This window comes from Hyperoodon ampullatus (assembly GCF_949752795.1).
Source record: "Hyperoodon ampullatus genome assembly, chromosome: 14".
Taxonomy (NCBI): domain Eukaryota; kingdom Metazoa; phylum Chordata; class Mammalia; order Artiodactyla; family Ziphiidae; genus Hyperoodon; species Hyperoodon ampullatus.
The window spans coordinates 44,012,000-44,029,584 of NC_136927.1; the positions used below are offsets into that span (position 1 = coordinate 44,012,000).

General features: G+C 48.4%; 1 protein-coding gene across 2 annotated transcripts; it reads right to left on the reverse strand.

The window, feature by feature from the left end:
• Positions 1–2,212: 2,212 nt before the first annotated feature.
• Positions 2,213–5,145, reverse strand: LOC307063584 (zinc finger protein 688-like). 2 transcript variants are annotated; one of them, XM_079719801.1, is made up of 3 exons: positions 4,937–5,145; positions 4,511–4,624; positions 2,213–3,376 (listed from the first exon to the last, which is right to left on the reverse strand). In XM_079719801.1, exons 1-3 carry the CDS (start codon positions 5,130–5,132, stop codon positions 2,856–2,858), a joined length of 831 nt encoding a protein of 276 aa, XP_079575927.1. In that variant the 5' UTR covers positions 5,133–5,145; the 3' UTR covers positions 2,213–2,855. The 2 variants fall into 2 exon arrangements, with proteins under 2 accessions (XP_079575927.1, XP_079575926.1); XM_079719800.1 differs by lacking the exon at positions 4,511–4,624.
• Positions 5,146–17,585: the final 12,440 nt, after the last annotated feature.

Here is a 17,585-nt window from a genome sequence, read left to right on the forward strand (position 1 = left end):
GGTGAGCAGGGGCTACTCTTCGTCGTGGAGCACGGGCTCTAGGCACGCGGGCTTCAGTAGTTGCAGCATGTGGGTTCAGTAGCTGCGGTACACGGGCTCTAGGGCACACCAGCTTCAGTAGTTGTGGCGCACGGGCTTAGTTGCTCCATGGCATGTGGGATCTTCCTGAACCAGGATGGAACCCGTGTCCCCTGCATTGGCAGGCGGATTCTTAACCACTGTGCCACCAGGGAAGTCCCTGTAGATATTTGTTAACTGGATAAACGAGAAAGAGCAGACAGCACTTGCCCTGTGCTGAGACAGCTCTGCTTGACACACTGTGCCTGGTTCTGCTCCCCCCTCCTTGGTGGCTCCTCCACTGTCCAGCTCCCCCTCCTCTTTGACTCGCCCCCTCCAGTACTGGTCACCCCTGGACCACCACACCCTCCCACTCCTGATTGCCCCTTGCCCAGTGCCCAGGGCCCTTGCTTACCTGTTCACAGCTCATGTTGTTCATTCACTGAGCCATGCAAATTCTATGGCAGAAGCCTCTCAGGAGTATCTTTCTTCCCAATTCCAAGGTCAGCAAACAAGAGCAACTGCAAGAAAGAATCTTGCTTTCTAGCTTTGTCCCACTCCTGATCGCTTCTACCTGGAGGCAAACGCCAAACAGATCTCTCATGTCCAGGCTCTTCCCACAGAACACACTCCACACTGTTTGACAAAGACATTTTTTTTTTTAAGAATCTTTCTTTTTTTAAATATTTACTTATTGGCTTCATTGGGTCTTAGTTGCGGCACGCAGGCTCTTCCTTGTGGTACACAGGCTCTCTAGTTGTGGTGCGTGGGCTTAGTTGCCCCGCAGCACGCGGGAGCTTAGTTCCCTGGCCAGGGATCAAACCGGCGTCCCCTGCATTGCAAGATGGATTCTTAACCACTGGACCACCAGGGAAGTCCCGGCAAAGACATCTGATGGGACCTGTCAAACAGCCTTGCTACTGCTCGGGGATTTTCTATGGCTCCTCAGTGCCTACAGGGTGAACTTCAAGGACCCCGCTGGGATCTTTGGTCCTCCCAGATTGGTCCCACTTCTCTGGCTGCATCTGTCGTCCATTATTCTTTACTTTCAATCTTTATGTTTCAATAAAGTGGAACTGCCAACCATTCCCTATACATGCCCATCCTGGCTGAAATCTTTCTCATCCTTCAAGGCTAGTTTGAACCACCTCCTCCAGAAAACCTTCCTCGGTCTCCTCTTGGTCCTCCTCACATATTATTTTGTGTTGTATTTGAATAATAACCAATGTTTATTAAACACTAATATGCAAGGCACCATTCTGTGTTATCTTCTGTGTTATCTCATTTAATTGTTATGTCAGTCTTATGAGGTAGGTGCTATTATTATCCGGGTTTTACAGATGAAGAAACTAAGGCAGAGAGAGGTAACTTGGAGCAAGAAGTGATTTGCCCACGACTATAAAGCAATTGAGTCAGGATCTGAACCCAGACAGTCTGACTCCAGAACCCATGCCCTTAACGTTTACTCCATGCTGTGTCCCTCTTTTATCCTTTTTAGGAAATAAGGCTCCTTCGCTGCTTCCTCTGCCTGAAAATCTCACTACATACCAATTCCTCTTAATGCTATGGGAAGCACAACCACCTCCTTCTCCAAGCTAAACTTCCTGGCATATCACCAACCAGGATGGGTTAAGTGGTGCCTCTGGACTTCCTCCATCACAGCCCAAATCACTGTCTTGAACACTGGACTTGAGTCAGTGTGTCCCTGGTGTCCTGCACAAAACCCCAGAGTCTTCAGACAGTGTTTGCTGAATAAAGGAAATTAGCCTTCCTCATCTTATTCCCTTATCACCTGGCATTCTCTCCAACAGAAGCCACTCAATATATGGTCACTGAATGTTGACTGCCAAAGGTCTCTGGCCTTGGCGGGGCTCTCATTTTCCTGTTGAGACTCCCCCAGACAGGAGAGACTGGCTCCCTCACTTCACCCTCACCTGAGCCCGACCCCTGTTCTGCCCAGATCTGACTGCTCATAGGAAGTGGTAGATATGTGCGGGCACAGTGCCAGTTTCCAGCTTTGTAGTGGTGAAACTTTGATCCTCAGTTTACTCATCTGTGAAACACAGCTGTTGCTATCCATCCCTGCCTCCTTAGCAGACTTCTTTTCATGGTCTGAAGTGTAAAATATCGACTATCATTTTCCATTGTGTTTCAACAAATGTTTATTGCACATTTACTGTGTCATACAGATTATCTTGTTACAATTTCAGTCTTCACACTAACCCTTTGAGGTAGATATTATTGACCCTCATTTTACAGATGAAGGAGCCGAGGCTCAGGGAAAGCATGTGACTTACCAGCTACGCCTTGGGGGCAAGTTGCAGAGACTAGGTCTGCACCCGGTGCTTCTGTATTCTTTCCACCCACTTCACTGCCTGAGCCTCCTGTTGGTGTCATTTACCCGGGGCTAGACCATGCCCTACATCTGAGGCCTCCTCCTCGGCCTTAGTCCCCCATAGCATTTACCTCTGCTGCAGATAAGCAGTGGGGATTTTTTTTGGAGACACTGTTTGCACATGATCTTGGTTGCACCTGCTACTGAGATAACACTTTGAGAAAAGTCCAGCATCTCACTCTCTTCATTTTTTTAGAAAAACTAGGGAGAAGGGGTGTCAAGTTTAATCTCTTTGAATCTTTACAGGCACTTTTATTTTTACAAGTTTGGAAACTAGAGGGATCCTTGAGGGAAAACCAAGGGATGAATTTTGGGTCCCAAATCCCTGACTCAGGAGCCTCCCTCAGGGCCCAGTTTGTCCTTAGCGCTGAGGTCAGGCTCAAGCCCAGCCAATGAGAGCCGTTCACCCGCACTCTTTAAAGATGTCCGGGTAGTGCCGGAACAGCACCGGCGGGTCCCGGTCACCTCGGACTGGGGCCCGAGGCACAGCCCGGATTCCGGGCCTCCGGCCCCGCCGGCCCCCAGAGCAGGAGCGGTGGATCCACTGGTGCGCTTCCACGGCAAACTTCCTCTTGAAACGCATGCCACACTCGGGGCAGGGGAAGGGCCGCTCACCCGAATGCATGCGCCGGTGGCTGACCAGCAGCGAGGGATAGGTGAAGCGGCGGCCGCAGTCTGCACACACGTGGCGCCGCTGGCTGGCCTGAGCATCTACGCTGGGCACCAGGACCGGGGGCTGCGCACCTGCGCTCTGGTCACAGGCAGCTTTCCTGGGTGGCTCTGCACTTGCCGAGGTTTTGCTGATGGTTGAGTCAAGGTTGTTTTTAACCAGCTCTTCAGGCCTCTCCTTCCTAGGAGTCTTTTGGGATCCTTTGGCTCCTGGCCCTGTCTCAGGTTCCTCTTCCTTTTTGTTTGGGGCATCTCCTAGGAAACAGGAATCAAGGTACATTTTAAAACACATTCGCTTATATCATTTCAGGTTATAGGATGCTTTTACTTAAGGAAGTGCCAGAAAAGTACTGCCCAGTGATTAACACACAGGCTCTAAAGGATGGTAAACAGGGTTCAAATCTCTTAAGAGTGACTTATCTGGGCCTTGCTTCCTCATGTGTCAAATGGGAATCATAATGGTTTCTTTAGTTCACAAGTTTGTTGGGAGGATTAAATGAGTAAAAGCATCTTAAGTACTTAGTAAATGCTCAGTAAGCAATAGCAGGACTTCCCTGGTGGCGCAGTGGTTAAGAATCTGCCTGCCAATGCAGGGGACACGGGTTCCATCCCTGGTCCGGGAAGATCCCACATGCCGGAGCAACTAAGCCTGTGCACTACAACTACCAAGCCTGCGCTCTAGAGCCCGCACGCCGCAACTACTGAGCCGGCGTGCTGCAACTACTGAGCCCACGTGGCCCAGCTACTGAAGCCCGCACACCTAGAGCCCCTGCTCCGCAACAAGAGAAGCCACAGCAATGAGAAGCCCACGCACCGCAAGGAAAAGTAGCCCCCGCTGGCTGCAACTAGAGAAAGCCCGCGCGCAGCAATTAAAACCCAATGCAGCCTAAATAAATAAATAAATAAATAAGCAGTAGCTATTATTATTGTGGTTTCTCAATTTTTTGCAGGGTTAAGACATTTACAGAGGAGTAAAGGTATTTGCTCAAGATCACTCTGCTGAGGGATGGTGAAAGGAGAAGAACCAAGTTGTCAATTACTGGCCAATTACTGCTTTGCCGTGTTTGAGAATGTGAAAGGCAGACCTGAAGCTGCTTTCATTCTTAGGGGATTTTAGTTGTTCCTGAAAAGGGGAGAATGAACAGCGCTTCTACCAGAGGGAGTCTCAGACTTGGGCTCCTGATTATCTTACTCTGGTCTCAACTTGACTACTGTACCAAATTCTGAAAAATTTGTATCAGGTCTGCCTCTTTTCCTTCTCCCGTATCCAACATCTGTTGACTCTTTCATTCCTTTAGGGATGCTGGAGGTGGCGATCTGAAAGAAAACACTGCTAAACAGGAAGCCCTGGAATACTGGGGTTGGAGGAAACTTGGGACCATCCCTCACCTCTCAGAGCTCCTCCCAGGCTTTCCCCCTCCTCAGGATCCTGGGCGGCGGGGCTCCAAGCCTCACTCTCCTGTTCCATCCAAGAGATGAGGGCTGGTTTGGGGCCTGGGAATCCTGGGAGAGAACAGGGATCACAGTGCTGGCCTGAGAGGCTGCCCTGGGAAGATGGCATCCCCCTGTCAGGGTGAGGTCACCTCCTCAGAATTTAGGCTCAACCTGGACAGCGTCTGCAGTACTCCTGCCTGAAGGAAGCGGATGCGAGATGGAAGGACTCCCGAGAGGGTACCTTAAGCGCTGGGCATGGGAGGTGGCTGGTGTCCTTGGTGGAATAGTGCGGGATTAGGCCTCACAATCCTCTGGGTCCTTATGTCATCTCCCCTGTGAACCCCAGTGAAGGAGCAGGCGGACTCTGACCCGGGGCCTCACCGAGCGCGCCCAGGTGGCCGTAGGTCTCCCGCATCACGTCCCGGTACAGGGCCCTCTGCGCGGGCCGCAGACACCCCCACTCCTCCGGGGAGAAGTACACGGCCACATCCGCGAAGCTCACGGCCGTAGGCTTCTTGCAACCAGGTGCAGTCTCCCCCGGTCTCAGCACCAGGAGCGGGGCCGAGGGCGACGCCATGGGGCCTCCAGCCCCGAGCAGCGGCCGCATGCTCCCCTCGTCTGGCCTCAGCACTCGTCGTTCACAGGAAGGGCTCCCGAGCCCGGGGCCCCGCCCAGTCTTGGCCTCCGAACTCAGCCGAGGGAACCGAAGTAGCAGGGTTGGCTGTTTGGGATTCGGGATTCTGATGGGGACAAATAAACACCCTCGGCGTTTAGTCACTTCCGGGTTAAGGGACCACCCCCGCCCCACGTAAGGTGCCTTCAGAAAATATGGCGACATCCGGGCTTCAGTTGTTACTGGCTGCTCTTAAGGGCGCCGTCCCTTGACCGTATCAAAGATGGCGCCGGTCTGGCTTCTCATTGTCCACTTGCCCTTAAATACAATGGCCGTGCAGGTGAGTTTTAACGGGTGGGAGCCTAGGGGAGCTTTCCTGCCATCAAGAAAGATGGACGTCCCGCGGCTTCCAGCACTCCCGCAGGCCGCGTTGCACGCCGGTGATTGGCCGCGACAGCAGGAAGCGGCTGTGCCGCGAGGCGGGACTGGCGGGGCGTTTTCGCCCGGAAGTCTCTGTAGGCGGGATCTGGAACCCACCAACGATCTCGGCGTTTGTGGAGCTCGGGACTTCGAACTCGGTGGTCTGCCTCTGCGCCTCCCGGCAGCGGGATCCGCAAGCCGGTCTCTGGCCCCTGCGGGAAGATGCACACACCTGGCCAAACCCTGGGGGCAGCCGAGGTAGAGATCAGGTACACGTTTACACTCGGGTGCACAGCTGCGGAGCCGACCCGACTCCTTGCACCGGCTGTTCCGCTCGCTCATTTTCTGGACTGGAGCCGCCGGCGAAGGAAGGTGCTTGGTGAGGCTGGAATTGGAGTGGAGAAGTTTTAAATTACTTTTTAAGTTTTTCCAAAATAATTAACCTACGTGGTTTTTAAAAAGTAATACAAAAGGTTTGTAATGAAAAAGGCAGCAGCCTCCCTACCCATTCCCCATGTTTCCTAGAGGCAACTACTTTAAACTTTTTATTAACTTTAATTATATTGTACATACAGTAAAATGCACGGATCTTCCGTGTGAAATCCGTCGAGCTTTGACAAATGTACGCTATCACCCAAAACAAGATGTAGGACATTGGTATCACCCCTGAATGTTTCCTTTCCAATCAATACATACTTTTTTATTGTGATATATGGCATAAAATTTTAACCATTTTTAAGTTTTCAATTCAGTAGCATTAATTACATTCACAATGTTGTGCGACCATCACCAGTGTCATTTTCCAAAACATGATTTTCATCCTCACAAAAGAAAACCTGGAACCCGTTAAACAGTCCTTCCCCATTCCTTTCCTCGCCCCCCACCCCAACCCCCAGCCCCCTCCCCACCCCTGGTAACTTCCAATCTACATTTTCTCTTGGAATTTACTATTCTTGGTACCTCATAAAAGTGGAATCAATCATACAGTTATTCCTCTTTTTGTGTTTGGCTTATTTCACTTAACATAATGTTTCCAAGGTTCATCCATGTTGTAATGTGTATCTGAACATCATTCCTTTTCTTTTTTTTTTTTCTTTTTTTTTTGCGGTACGCGGGCCTCTCACTGTTGTGGCCTCTCCCGTTGCGGAGCACAGGCTCCGGACGCGCAGGCCCAGCGCCCATGGCTCACGGGCCCAGCCGCTCCACGGCATGTGAGATCTTCCCGGACCGGGGCACGAACCCGTGTCCCCTGCATCGGCAGGCGGACTCTCAACCACTGCACCACCAGGGAAGCCCCCTTTTCTTAAAAATTGTGATAAAATATACATAACATAAAAGTTATTTTAATCTCTTTTAAAAAATATTTTAAGGGCTTCCCTGGTGGCGCAGTGGTTGAGAGTCCGCCTGCCAATGCAGGGGACACGGGTTCGTGCCCCGGTCTGGGAAGATCCCACATGCCGCGGAGCGGCTAGGCCCGTGAGCCATGGCTGCTGGGCCTGCGCGTCCACAGCCTGTGCTCCGCAACGGGAGAGGCCACAGCAGTGAGAAGCCCGTGTAATGCAAAAAAAAAAAAAAAAAAAAAAAAATATTTTAACCATTTTTAAGTTCAGTGGTATTAAGTACATTCACAGTGTTATGCAACCATCACCACCATCCATTCCGGAAATTTTTCATCTTCCTAAACTGATTCAATACACTTCACTCTTAGTCATTTCTTCTGGAGCTTTCATTTAAAAATACACTTTTTTTAAAAATTTGCTTTTTCTTGGTATACTCATTTTAGACACTATGGGCATCCTGCTATGATACTTGATACTGAATTTCTAGCCCCATTCCCTTGACCTCTTTTCCCAACATACTTAATGCAATAAAATATTTATTCATTTATTTATTTATTTATGGCTGTGTTGGGTCTTTGTTGCTGTACGCGGGCTTTCTCTAGTTGTGGCGAGCAGGTGCTACTCTTCATTGCGGTGCGCGGGCTTCTCATTGCAGTGGCTGCTTTTGTTGCGGAGCACGGGCTCTAGGCGCGCGGGCTTCAGTAGTTGTGGCACGTGGGCTCAGTAGTTGTGGCTCGCAGGCTCTAGAGCACAGTTTCAGTAGTTGTGGCACACAGGCTTAGTTACTCCGCGGCATGTGGGAATCTTCCCAGACCAGGGCTCGAAACCGTGTTCCCTGCATTGGCAGGCGGATTCTTAACCACTGCGCCACCAGGGAAGCCCATTGCAATAAATTATTTTAAATAACATTTCCTATATATGCTATTATTATACGTCCTTTCTTGTCAACTGTTTGCTTTTCTTCAATTTTATAATTGTCTTTTCTCCTTGTGTTATCTGCTCTTCTTTAAGTTGTTGCAAATTACCAAGAAGAGCATCAAATCTCAAATCCCCATTTTTTTTTTTCCTGGGAAATCTCCCTCCTTGGGCCCTCAGCCCTCTCTCCAAAACAGACTGGGCCTCAGCTGTCATCCAGGGTCTTCCCTCCTGCCCTTGGGTTGTATCCTCTGCTTCCTAGACTCAGTGTCTTCCTATTTTTGAGTTGAGACGGGTCATCTTAATGGCTTGCATTGGACTGACTACAGGTGCTAGATGTTTTCACTCCCACCTTTGGAATATTTCTGCAGTCAGGTAGGATGCAGACTCTAGTTGCTAAGCGTGGGGCCGGTCACTGGAGATAAAAGACGGATGAGATCTACCAGGTCTCTGTTGGCAGCAGCCCACAGTCTGGTCTTGGAACAATTCCTTGCTTGCCCTCCTGCCTGCCCTACATGCCGAATCTCCCCTTTGTGTTCAGAAATGTTCTTTGCTGATCATGCTAGTGCCTTTTCGGTCTTTATATTTTCTGGCCTTGTCCTTGCTGTTTTTCACCGGAAATACTTTCTGGCTTTACGTCTGACTTCTGCTGATTTTGCCTCAACAATTATGCGCTAATTCAAAAACTTTTTGAGTTCTGGAGGTACTTCACTGTGTGAACAGTGTAGAAATGGAGTAAGGAAAAAAACAGATCCTCAGAAATAAGTCTCCTTTTAAACAGGGAATCAGGGGCTTCCCTGGTGGTGCAGTGGTTAAGAATCTGCCTGCCAATGCAGGGCACACGGGTTTGAGCCCTGGTCCGGGAAGATCCCACATGCCGTGGAGCAACTAAGCCCGTGTGCCACAACTACTGAAGCCCGCGTGCCGAGAGCCTGTGCTCTGCAACGAGAGGCCACCACAATGAGAAGCCCGTGCACTGCAAAGAAGAGTAGCCCCTGCTCGCCGCAATGAGAGAAAGCCCGTGCACAGCAACAAAGACCCAATGCAGCCAAAGATAAATAAATTTATTTAAAAAAAAACAAAACAGGGAATCAATTTTATGTAAAGAGAAGCGGTAAAGCATTTCACTTGGACCAAAAAAATACTTCTGTTTATTCAGGTACTATGTTGTAAATCATTTCTCTTTGCACTAGGGATGGAGAAAACTTAAGAAGATGGAGCTAAGTACAGTACACTTAGCTGTTAACCATCAGATTGCAACGTTCAAGACTAAACCTGTTTGCTCGTAAGTGGTTGGTGTCATGTTTTTCCTGCCAATCGTTATAAAAATACAAAACTGCTTTCAAATTGTTTTATTGCCCACCAAACTGTAAATGTTTGTTGAAGAATCTTGATCAGATAATTATGAGAAGTTAGGAAACACGCAGGAGGTCATTATAGTTCATAAATTTTACTTCTCAGTTTACATCTGAATAATATAACATAATATGCTTAAGGCCACACAGTTAGTGGGGACTGAGCTGAACCTGGAATCCAGGTCTACCAATTCAGGAGAGGCTATGTGGTGAAGTAAAAATAACCCTCAGTTCCCATTAATAATCATCTTTGGAATCCAGGTATTTGAAGAAGCAGTCTTTTGGTCAAGAGATATTTGAGCCACCTAGCACCACTCCTGACATGCAGACATGCTTAGTCCCCCCCACCTCCTTGCTTTTATTCCTTCAAGAGTTTCCTGTTCTAAAATAGGGCTAGCAAATCTAAATAGGTCAGAAAGACCTCTCAACTGTTGACACATACAAACATTACAGTAAAAATTAAGACGGAAGATAACTATGCCTTGATTTTGACTCTAATCACAAGTAGTATACTCCTTCTTTAAAAAAAAAAAAAAAAAATTCCCCAGCATCATATTTCCAGCTGTTGTGGCCCAAGAATACATCTTTACTCAAAAGATGCAAAATCCAGGAAACATGCAAATATCTGGAAGAAAAAAAAGCACACTGCAATTACTAGTTCATAAAAATTTGGAGAAAAAACCCTTTAAGCTCACTAAGTTTGATACCTTTGTGTACTATGTGCAGAGCAAGTGTGGGGCAGGAGAGCTCCTCACCTGAAGCCACTGTCCTCTTTAAGGCCACCTCTTAGTCTTCAAGACCAAACAATGCCAACAGAGGCTTGACACCACATGTGTGTCCCTGCTAGCTACTTGACCTGCTCTGGCTAAAAGACAGAATCCTTGGATGAGCTTCCCCGGTGTGGACAGGCCCAAAGCGTGCCCTCTATTCCAGGGAGCACCAGCTCCTTTAATAGGCTCTTGCATCGAGGATACTCCGTCTCTGAGGAGCGGGAGAGATACAGTCCAGAAAACAGAATGCACTAAGGGAGAAAATAATCCAGAAAGAAAAGCCAGTTAGGTGAATGGTTTTCAGTGAAGTAACCTCAAGTGGGACTTGGAAGAGGCACCAGGAGCCTCAGCCCGAGAACTGAACACTAGTTGAGGATGGCTGAAGGCGGACCAGAACCAGAACTGGAACGTGCCTTCCTAAGAGATGGTGGCAACGCGGCCCCAAGAGTGCTACCAGTCTCAATTGAGCTGTTCTGTTGAGCCCTTTCTGCAGATGAGGTGCAGGGAGACACGGAGGGGCTCTGGAGTGGGCAGTGTGTGCTGAGGCTCCGAGTGGGTGAGGAGGTTCTCAAAGGTCACAACCTGGGGTTTGAAGTGAAGGACCTTTCCCTCGTTTCTGCTCACAGCTGCAGAGACCTGGATCCTGGGCCTCTGGGCTCCACGCCTCCACCTCTCTTTCCACCTAAAAGATAAACGTGGGTTTGGGGCCTGAAAATCCTCACAAAGGGAAACACTGGACTCGGCTGAGAACCCGAGAAGAGAACTGAGGGCGCTTGCTCGATGCTCCACACTTCCAGCCCATCGCCGCTGGGCGCATCAGTCCCCGCTTCCCACAGATTACTGGGTCCTGGCTGGGCCGCCGGGCCTCACCGAGCGCGCCCAGGAAGCCATAGGTCTCCCGCGTCACGTCCCGGTTCAGGGCCCTCTGCGCGGGCCGCAGACACACCCACTCCTCCGGGGAGAAGTACACGGCCACATCCGACGAACCTCACGGCGCCTGGGCTGCTTTCCCTCGTCCGCCCGGTCCCGGCCTCCCCGGGCACATCCACCACCGGGAACTGGACCGGGGGCGGCGCCGTGGGAAACCCTTCTGTGCTAAGCAGAGAGGCTTCCGGAAAATGTGGAAACGCAATTACCTGTTTCCGCCCTTCCTTGGAAAACGTCCTGAAGGCCCACAGTCCTGCCCTTAACTAAGATGGTGCCCCTCCGGCCTCAACATCCCTCGCCTTTCTTATCTGCCCTTCCATGCCAAGGGGCAAACCGGAAGGGAGGTTGGACTCCACGGCGTAACCGTGGAGAGATAGCGTGCGTTGATTGGACAGCGCCGGTCGCTGGGGGAAGAAGGAAGGCTCTGATTGGCCTTTACGGAGCGGTCTGTTTGAAAGGCCGAGAGTGAAGTAGCTGCATATCCGAAGGTGGCCGGCGGTGCAGGATTTCTCTTGATCTGGCTTTTCTGGGTCTGGCATCTAAGAGAGAGGTTCTAACGGAGTAAAGGTACTCATTTCTGCTACTCACATGAGACCTCTTATGGGCAGGTCCGGGGCTTGGAGGTGAGTAAAAGCCCAAGGGCAAGACTGAGGCGGGTTCTGGAGGTAAGGGAGTGAGCTCTGGTACTCGGGCAGGGCTAGCCCCGTGGGCTGTGGAAATGGGTTCCTACCCAGTATTTGATCTGGCCCGTGCTCCAAGGTCACAGATGTCTCCCCTTTTACAGACGCTGAAACTGAGTGACGGGGCAGGTGACTGCTCACGGGGTAGCAGAGCCGGATTCAGAGTCATCTTCTGGCTCCCGTTTCGGTTGAACTTAGTTAGGTTCAGCTAAGTGCTTAGGGTAGCGCCTTGCACAAAGTACTCAATAAATAGGAGCTTATAGTTGTTATTGTAATTATAACACTATCTGGACCCTGCCTCAATCAGAAAACCTGTGTTCAAATTACAGCTCATAAATGAGTAATAACACTGAGGAATGAGTCAGATCATCTCTTAAGATTTTTTTCAATTCTGGATCAAGGTGGTGGAGTGGGAAGATCCTGAGCTCACCTCCTTCCAGGACACACCAAAACTACAACTACGTATAGAACAACTATCTCTGAGAACTGACCTGAAGACTAGCACAACAGTTTTTCTACAACTAAGGATATAAGGAAAAGGCCACATCGAGAAAGGTAGGAAGGGCAGAGTCCTGGTCTAGTGAGAACCTCCCCCACTCCCCTGGGGCAACCCACAAGCAGGAGGGATATCACAACCGCAAAGGTTCCCCCTGAGGAACAAGGGGTCCAAGTCCCACATCAGGCTCCTCAACCTGGGAGACCTGCACCGGGAAGCCAAGCCCCCAAAACATCTGGCTTTGAAAACCAGCAGGGCTTACATCTGGGAGAGCCCGAGGGCCGTGGGAAAGGGAAGACACTCAATTATTAAAGGACTCTCGCAGAAACTCACTTGCTCCAAGTCCTAGCACAGAGGCAGCAGCTTGAAAAGCGCCTGGGTCATACAAGAAGGAGATTCATTGACTAACTTCAGGGCATGCACCGGAGGGGCAGGGGTCTGGTGGAATTTTCTCTGGGGATGGAAGCACTGGCAGACGTCATTTGTTTTTACTTTCTTTCCACGTAGCTCGCCTGGTGCTGGTGAGCACTATTTCTATCACTCTCCATCAGCCTAGCTAACACCACGCACCCTGCCCCTGCTTTCCCTTGAGGACCCAGGGGACCAACCGCACCCACCAGCACACCTGCAACATTTGCTGCCCAACCGCAACAGGAGGGCACATGCAGCCCACACAGGGGATACCCCTGGAGCACCTGGCTCTGTTGATCAGGGGAGATTGCACTACTGAGCCCACAGGACACCTCCTACGTAAGGCCACTCTTTCAAGACTAGGAGATGAAGCTGATTTACGTAGAAATGAACACAGAGGGTTAGGCAAAATGAAGAAACTACAGAATATCTTCAGAAGGGAAGAACAAGACAAAACCTCAGAAAAAGAACTAAACAAAGTGGAGACAAGCAGTTTATCGGATAAAGAATTCAAAGTAACAGTCATAAAAATGCTCATCAAACTCAGGAGAAAAGTGGATGAATCCGGAGAGGTAATCTGTGAGGAAATCATCAAAGGGCTAGAAGATATGAAAAACAAAGATTTAGAACTTTTGAATTTATTAACTGAAATGAAAAATACACTAGTGGAAAGCAGCAGGAAATCAGAGAATGCAAAAAAACCAAAACAGACCAGTGATCTGGAAGACAAATGGAAGTTGCCCGATCAGAACAGCAAAAAGGGGGACTTCGCTGGTTAAGACTCTGTGCTCCCAATGTAGGGGGCCCAGGTTCAATCCCTGGTCAGGGAGCTAGATCCTGCATGCTGCAACTAAGACCCGGAGCAGCCAAATAAATAAATATTAAAAAAAAAAAAAAAAAAAAGAATCCCCAAAAAACAAGAATAGGGTCCCCACTGCAGGTCCCAGCAGCTCCAGTGCAGGGGAGAGTGACAGCAGCCAGGCAGCCCAGCTTCGAGAAGGCTCTTGGCAGTCTGGCTGGCACATCAGGGAAGTCCCTATTTACTCTTTTTTAGATCCTTTTCCCATATAGGCCATTACAGAGTATTGAGTAGAGTTCCCTGTGCTATAGAGTAGGTCCTTATTAGTTACCTATTTTATATATACTAGTGTGTATGTCCATCCCAATCTCCCAATTTATCCCTCCCCCCCATTCCCCCTGGTAACCATAAGTTTGTTTTCTATATCTGTGACTCTATTTCTGTTTTGTAAATAAGTTCATTTGTACCATTTTTTTAGATTCCATATATAAGTGCTATCATATGATATTTGTGTCTCTGTCTGATTTACTTCACTCAGTATGATAGTCTGTAGGTCCATCCATGTTGCTGCTGTAAATGTTTTTTTGTTTTGTTTTGTTTTGTTTTTGCTGTACGCGGGCCTCTCACTGCTGTGGCCTCTCCCGTTGTGGAGCACAGGATCCAGACGCGCAGGCTCAGCGGCCATGGCTCACGGGCCCAGCCGCTCCGCGGCATGCGGGATCCTCCCGGACCGGGGCACGAACCCACGTCCCCTGCATCGGCAGGCGGACTCTCAACCACTGCGCCACCAGGGAAGCCCTGTAAATGCTTTTTTTAAAGAAGTGAAGTCATTTGCTGGTTGTTTATTTTTTGGTACAGCCAGAAAGTAGTGGGATATTGAATATGGGAGGTTCTGATTGTCTTGGGTGTCAGCTTAACATTCCATATGGGGTAGCTTTTCTATCCTATAATACAAAGCATACTAAATGGCAATTTGGAGTCAGTTGTACATTTAATGTCTTGAACACTTTCTTTTAAATATTTATTTTATTTTATTTACCTTTTTTGGCTGCGTTGGGTCTTAGTTGTGGCACACGGGATCTTTGTTGAGGCATGCAGGATCTTTCTCGTTACAGCGGGTGGTCTACTTAGGCTTCTCTCTAGTTGTGGCATGTGGGTTTTCTCTCTCTAGTTGTGGAGAGTGGGCTCCAGGGCATGTGGGCCCTGTAGTTTGTGGCACGCAGGCTCTCTAGTTGAGGCGCAAGAGCTCAGTAGTTGTGGCATGTGGGATTATTTGCCCCATGGCATGTGGGATCTTAGTTCCCCGACCAGGGATCTAACCCACATCCCCTGCGTTGGAAGGCGGATTATTTACCACTGGACCACCAGAGAGGTCCCTTGAACACTTTAAATTACTTCTCTTCCCTTGTTGTTTTTGGTAGAATTGTTTCCTAAAGCAAACCACTCCTTGATCTTGGCTCTCCTGGTCAGAATTTTGTGCACTCTGTAACATCTTTGGTCCTGGTAGTCCAGTTTTCCTAATAACTTTGTTAATGTGCTGTGAATGATTGAAAACTTGAGTATGTAGTGTATACGATATTAAATTGTGAATTTAGTGGGACTTAGGATGTAACAGCATATCAACATTTGAAGATATGGGTACTTGATATCCTGTTAAGGAAAATTTGCCTCCAAATTTTAAGCTGGAAAGGCACTGGAATAACTGTTCAGAAAAGAATCATGGGGGACTTCCCTGGTGGTCCAGTGGGTAAGACTGCGCTCCCAATGCAGGGGGCCTGGGTTCGATTTCTGGGGAGGGAACTAGATCCTGCATACATGCTGCAACTAAGAAGTCCTCATGCCACAACTAAGAGTCCACATGCCTCAACTAAGAAGCCCTCATGCTGCAACTAAAGATCCCACATGTCACAACTAAGCCCTGGTGCAGCCTAAGTAAATTAATTAATAAACTTAAAAAAAGAAAAGAAAAGAATCATGGGAATTTCCTGGCTATCCAGTCGATTAGGACTCTGTCCTTCCACTGTAGGGGGAACAGGTTCGATCCCTGGCTGGGGAACTAAGATCCCACAAGCTGCACAGCGCAGCCAAAAAAAAAAAAAAAGAATCACATCTACATAATTTTTTAGGTTTTTGGTATGTATGTTAAGAATTGTGTACAGAGCTTCCCTGGTGGCGCAGTGGTTGAGAATCCGCCTGCCAATGCAGGGGACACGGGTTCGATCCGTGGTCCGGGAAGATCCCACATGCCGTGGAGCAACTAAGCCCGTGCACCACAACTACTGAGCCTGTGCTCTAGAGCCCATGAGCCACAACTACTGAGCCCACGTGCTGCAACTACTGAAGCCTGCGTGCCTGGAGCCCGTGCTCCACAATGAGAGAAGCCTCTGCAGTGAGAAGCCCGTGCACTGCAACGAAGAGTAGCCCCCACTTGCCGCAACTAGAGAAAGCCCGCGCGCAGCAACGAAGACCCAACACAGCCAAAAACAAATAAATAAAATTAATTTATTTAAAAAAATGAATTGTGTACAAATTGAAATGCCTGTGTACTGATCCTCAAAACAACCAATAAAATCTCAATTATGAAAGAAAAGAAAACAAAACAAAAATGAAGATAGTTTAAGGGGCCACTGAGAGGACATCAAGCAGACTAACATTTGCATTGTAGGGTCCCAGAAGGAGGAGAGGGAGAAAGGGACAGAAAACCTATTTGAAGAAATAATGGCTGAAAAGTTCCTTAACCTGGCAAAGGAATCAGACAGCCAAGTCCAGGAAGCACTGAGTCCCAAAAAAGATGTACCCAAAGAGACCCACACCAAAGACATATAATTAAAATGTCAAAAGTTAAAGACCATTTTCAAACTTTTCCAACAAAATATTCATAAAAATCAAAGAAGGAAAGTTCTAGAGATGTAACAAAAAGCTCTCCATCCCCACAGTGAAACCACTTTGAAAATCTACCTTTAAAATTCACGTGGGGCTTCCCTGGTGGCACAGTGTTCCCACATGCCGCGGAGCAACTAAGCCCATGCACCACAACTAGTGAGCCTGCGCTCTAGAGCTCGTGGGCCACAACTACTGAAGCCCGCGCTCCTAGAGCCTGTGCTCCGCAACAAGAGAAGCCACCGCAATGAGAAGCTCATGCACCACAAGGAATAGTAGCCCCTGCTCGCTGCAACTAGAGAAAGGCCACGAGCAGCCAAAAAATAAATAAAATAAATAAATTTTTTAAAAAAAGAAAGAAAATGCAAATTCACATGAATTTTTAAATTTTTATTTATTTTTTGGCTGCTTTGGGTCTTCGCTGCTGCACACGGCCTTTATCTAGTTGTGGCGAGCAGGGGCTACTCTTCCTTGCAGCGCGCAGGCTTCTCATTGCGGTGGCTTCTCGTTGCGGAGCACGGACTCTAGCACGGGCTTCAGTAGTTGCGGCATGCGGGCTCAGTAGTTGTGGCTCGCAGGCTCTAGAGCATAAGCTCAGTAGTTGTGGTGCACGGGCTTAGTTGCTCCACGGCATGTGCCATCTTCCTGGACCAGGGCTCGAACCCATGTCCCCTGCATTGGCAGGTGGATTCTTAACCACTGCACCACCAGGGAAGTCCCTGCATTTTATTTCATAATATAACCAAATGCAAAGGAATATATAGTCAAAAGTAAGTTTCACAAGTGTTGAACTCTTATACTACTGGTGGAGTGTCACTTGGTACAGTCACTCTGGAAAGCTGGCAGTATATACTAAAGCTGAAAATATGCCATACCCTATGACCTAGTAATTTCATTCCTAGGTATATACCCAACAGAAATGAATATGTATGTTTACTGAAAGACATGTGCTCACAGCAACACGAGTTTCAATAGTTCAAAACTGGAAACTATCCACAACAGTAGAATGAATAATCAAAGTGGGATATTCACTAAATGGAATACCATTCAGGAATGAGAATGAATCATCTACAACCACATGCATAATATGGATGAATCTTATAGACAAATGTTGAGCAAAAGAAGCCAGACACAAAATAGTATACATGATTCTATTCATATAATGTATAAAAACAGGCAAAACTAATGCAAGCTATTAAGAAGCGGGATAGAGGGTTACCTTTTTTGCTTCTAGGGTGCTGATGAGATTCTGATTCCTGTTCTAGGTGCTGGTTACTCAGATGTGTTCAGTTTGTGAAAATTGAGCCATACACTTGTGATATGTGAACTTACTTGTGTATTATGCTTCAAGTTTTTACAAAAAGTCTCTCCTCTAGTCCCTTTCCCCTCCCTAGAGGCAATTTCTGTTACCAGTTTCTTATGTC

Coding starts and splice junctions, on each gene's coding strand:
- LOC307063584 (XM_079719801.1), bottom strand. CDS start 5,132: ATGGCGTCGCCCTCGGCCCCGCTCCTGGTGCTGAGACCGGGGGAGACT. Junction 4,625..4,936: donor CGGCCACCTGGGCGCGCTCG/GTGAGGCCCCGG, acceptor GTTCTCTCCCAG/GATTCCCAGGCCCCAAACCA. Junction 3,377..4,510: donor CCTGGGAGGAGCTCTGAGAG/GTGAGGGATGGT, acceptor CCTGTTTCCTAG/GAGATGCCCCAAACAAAAAG.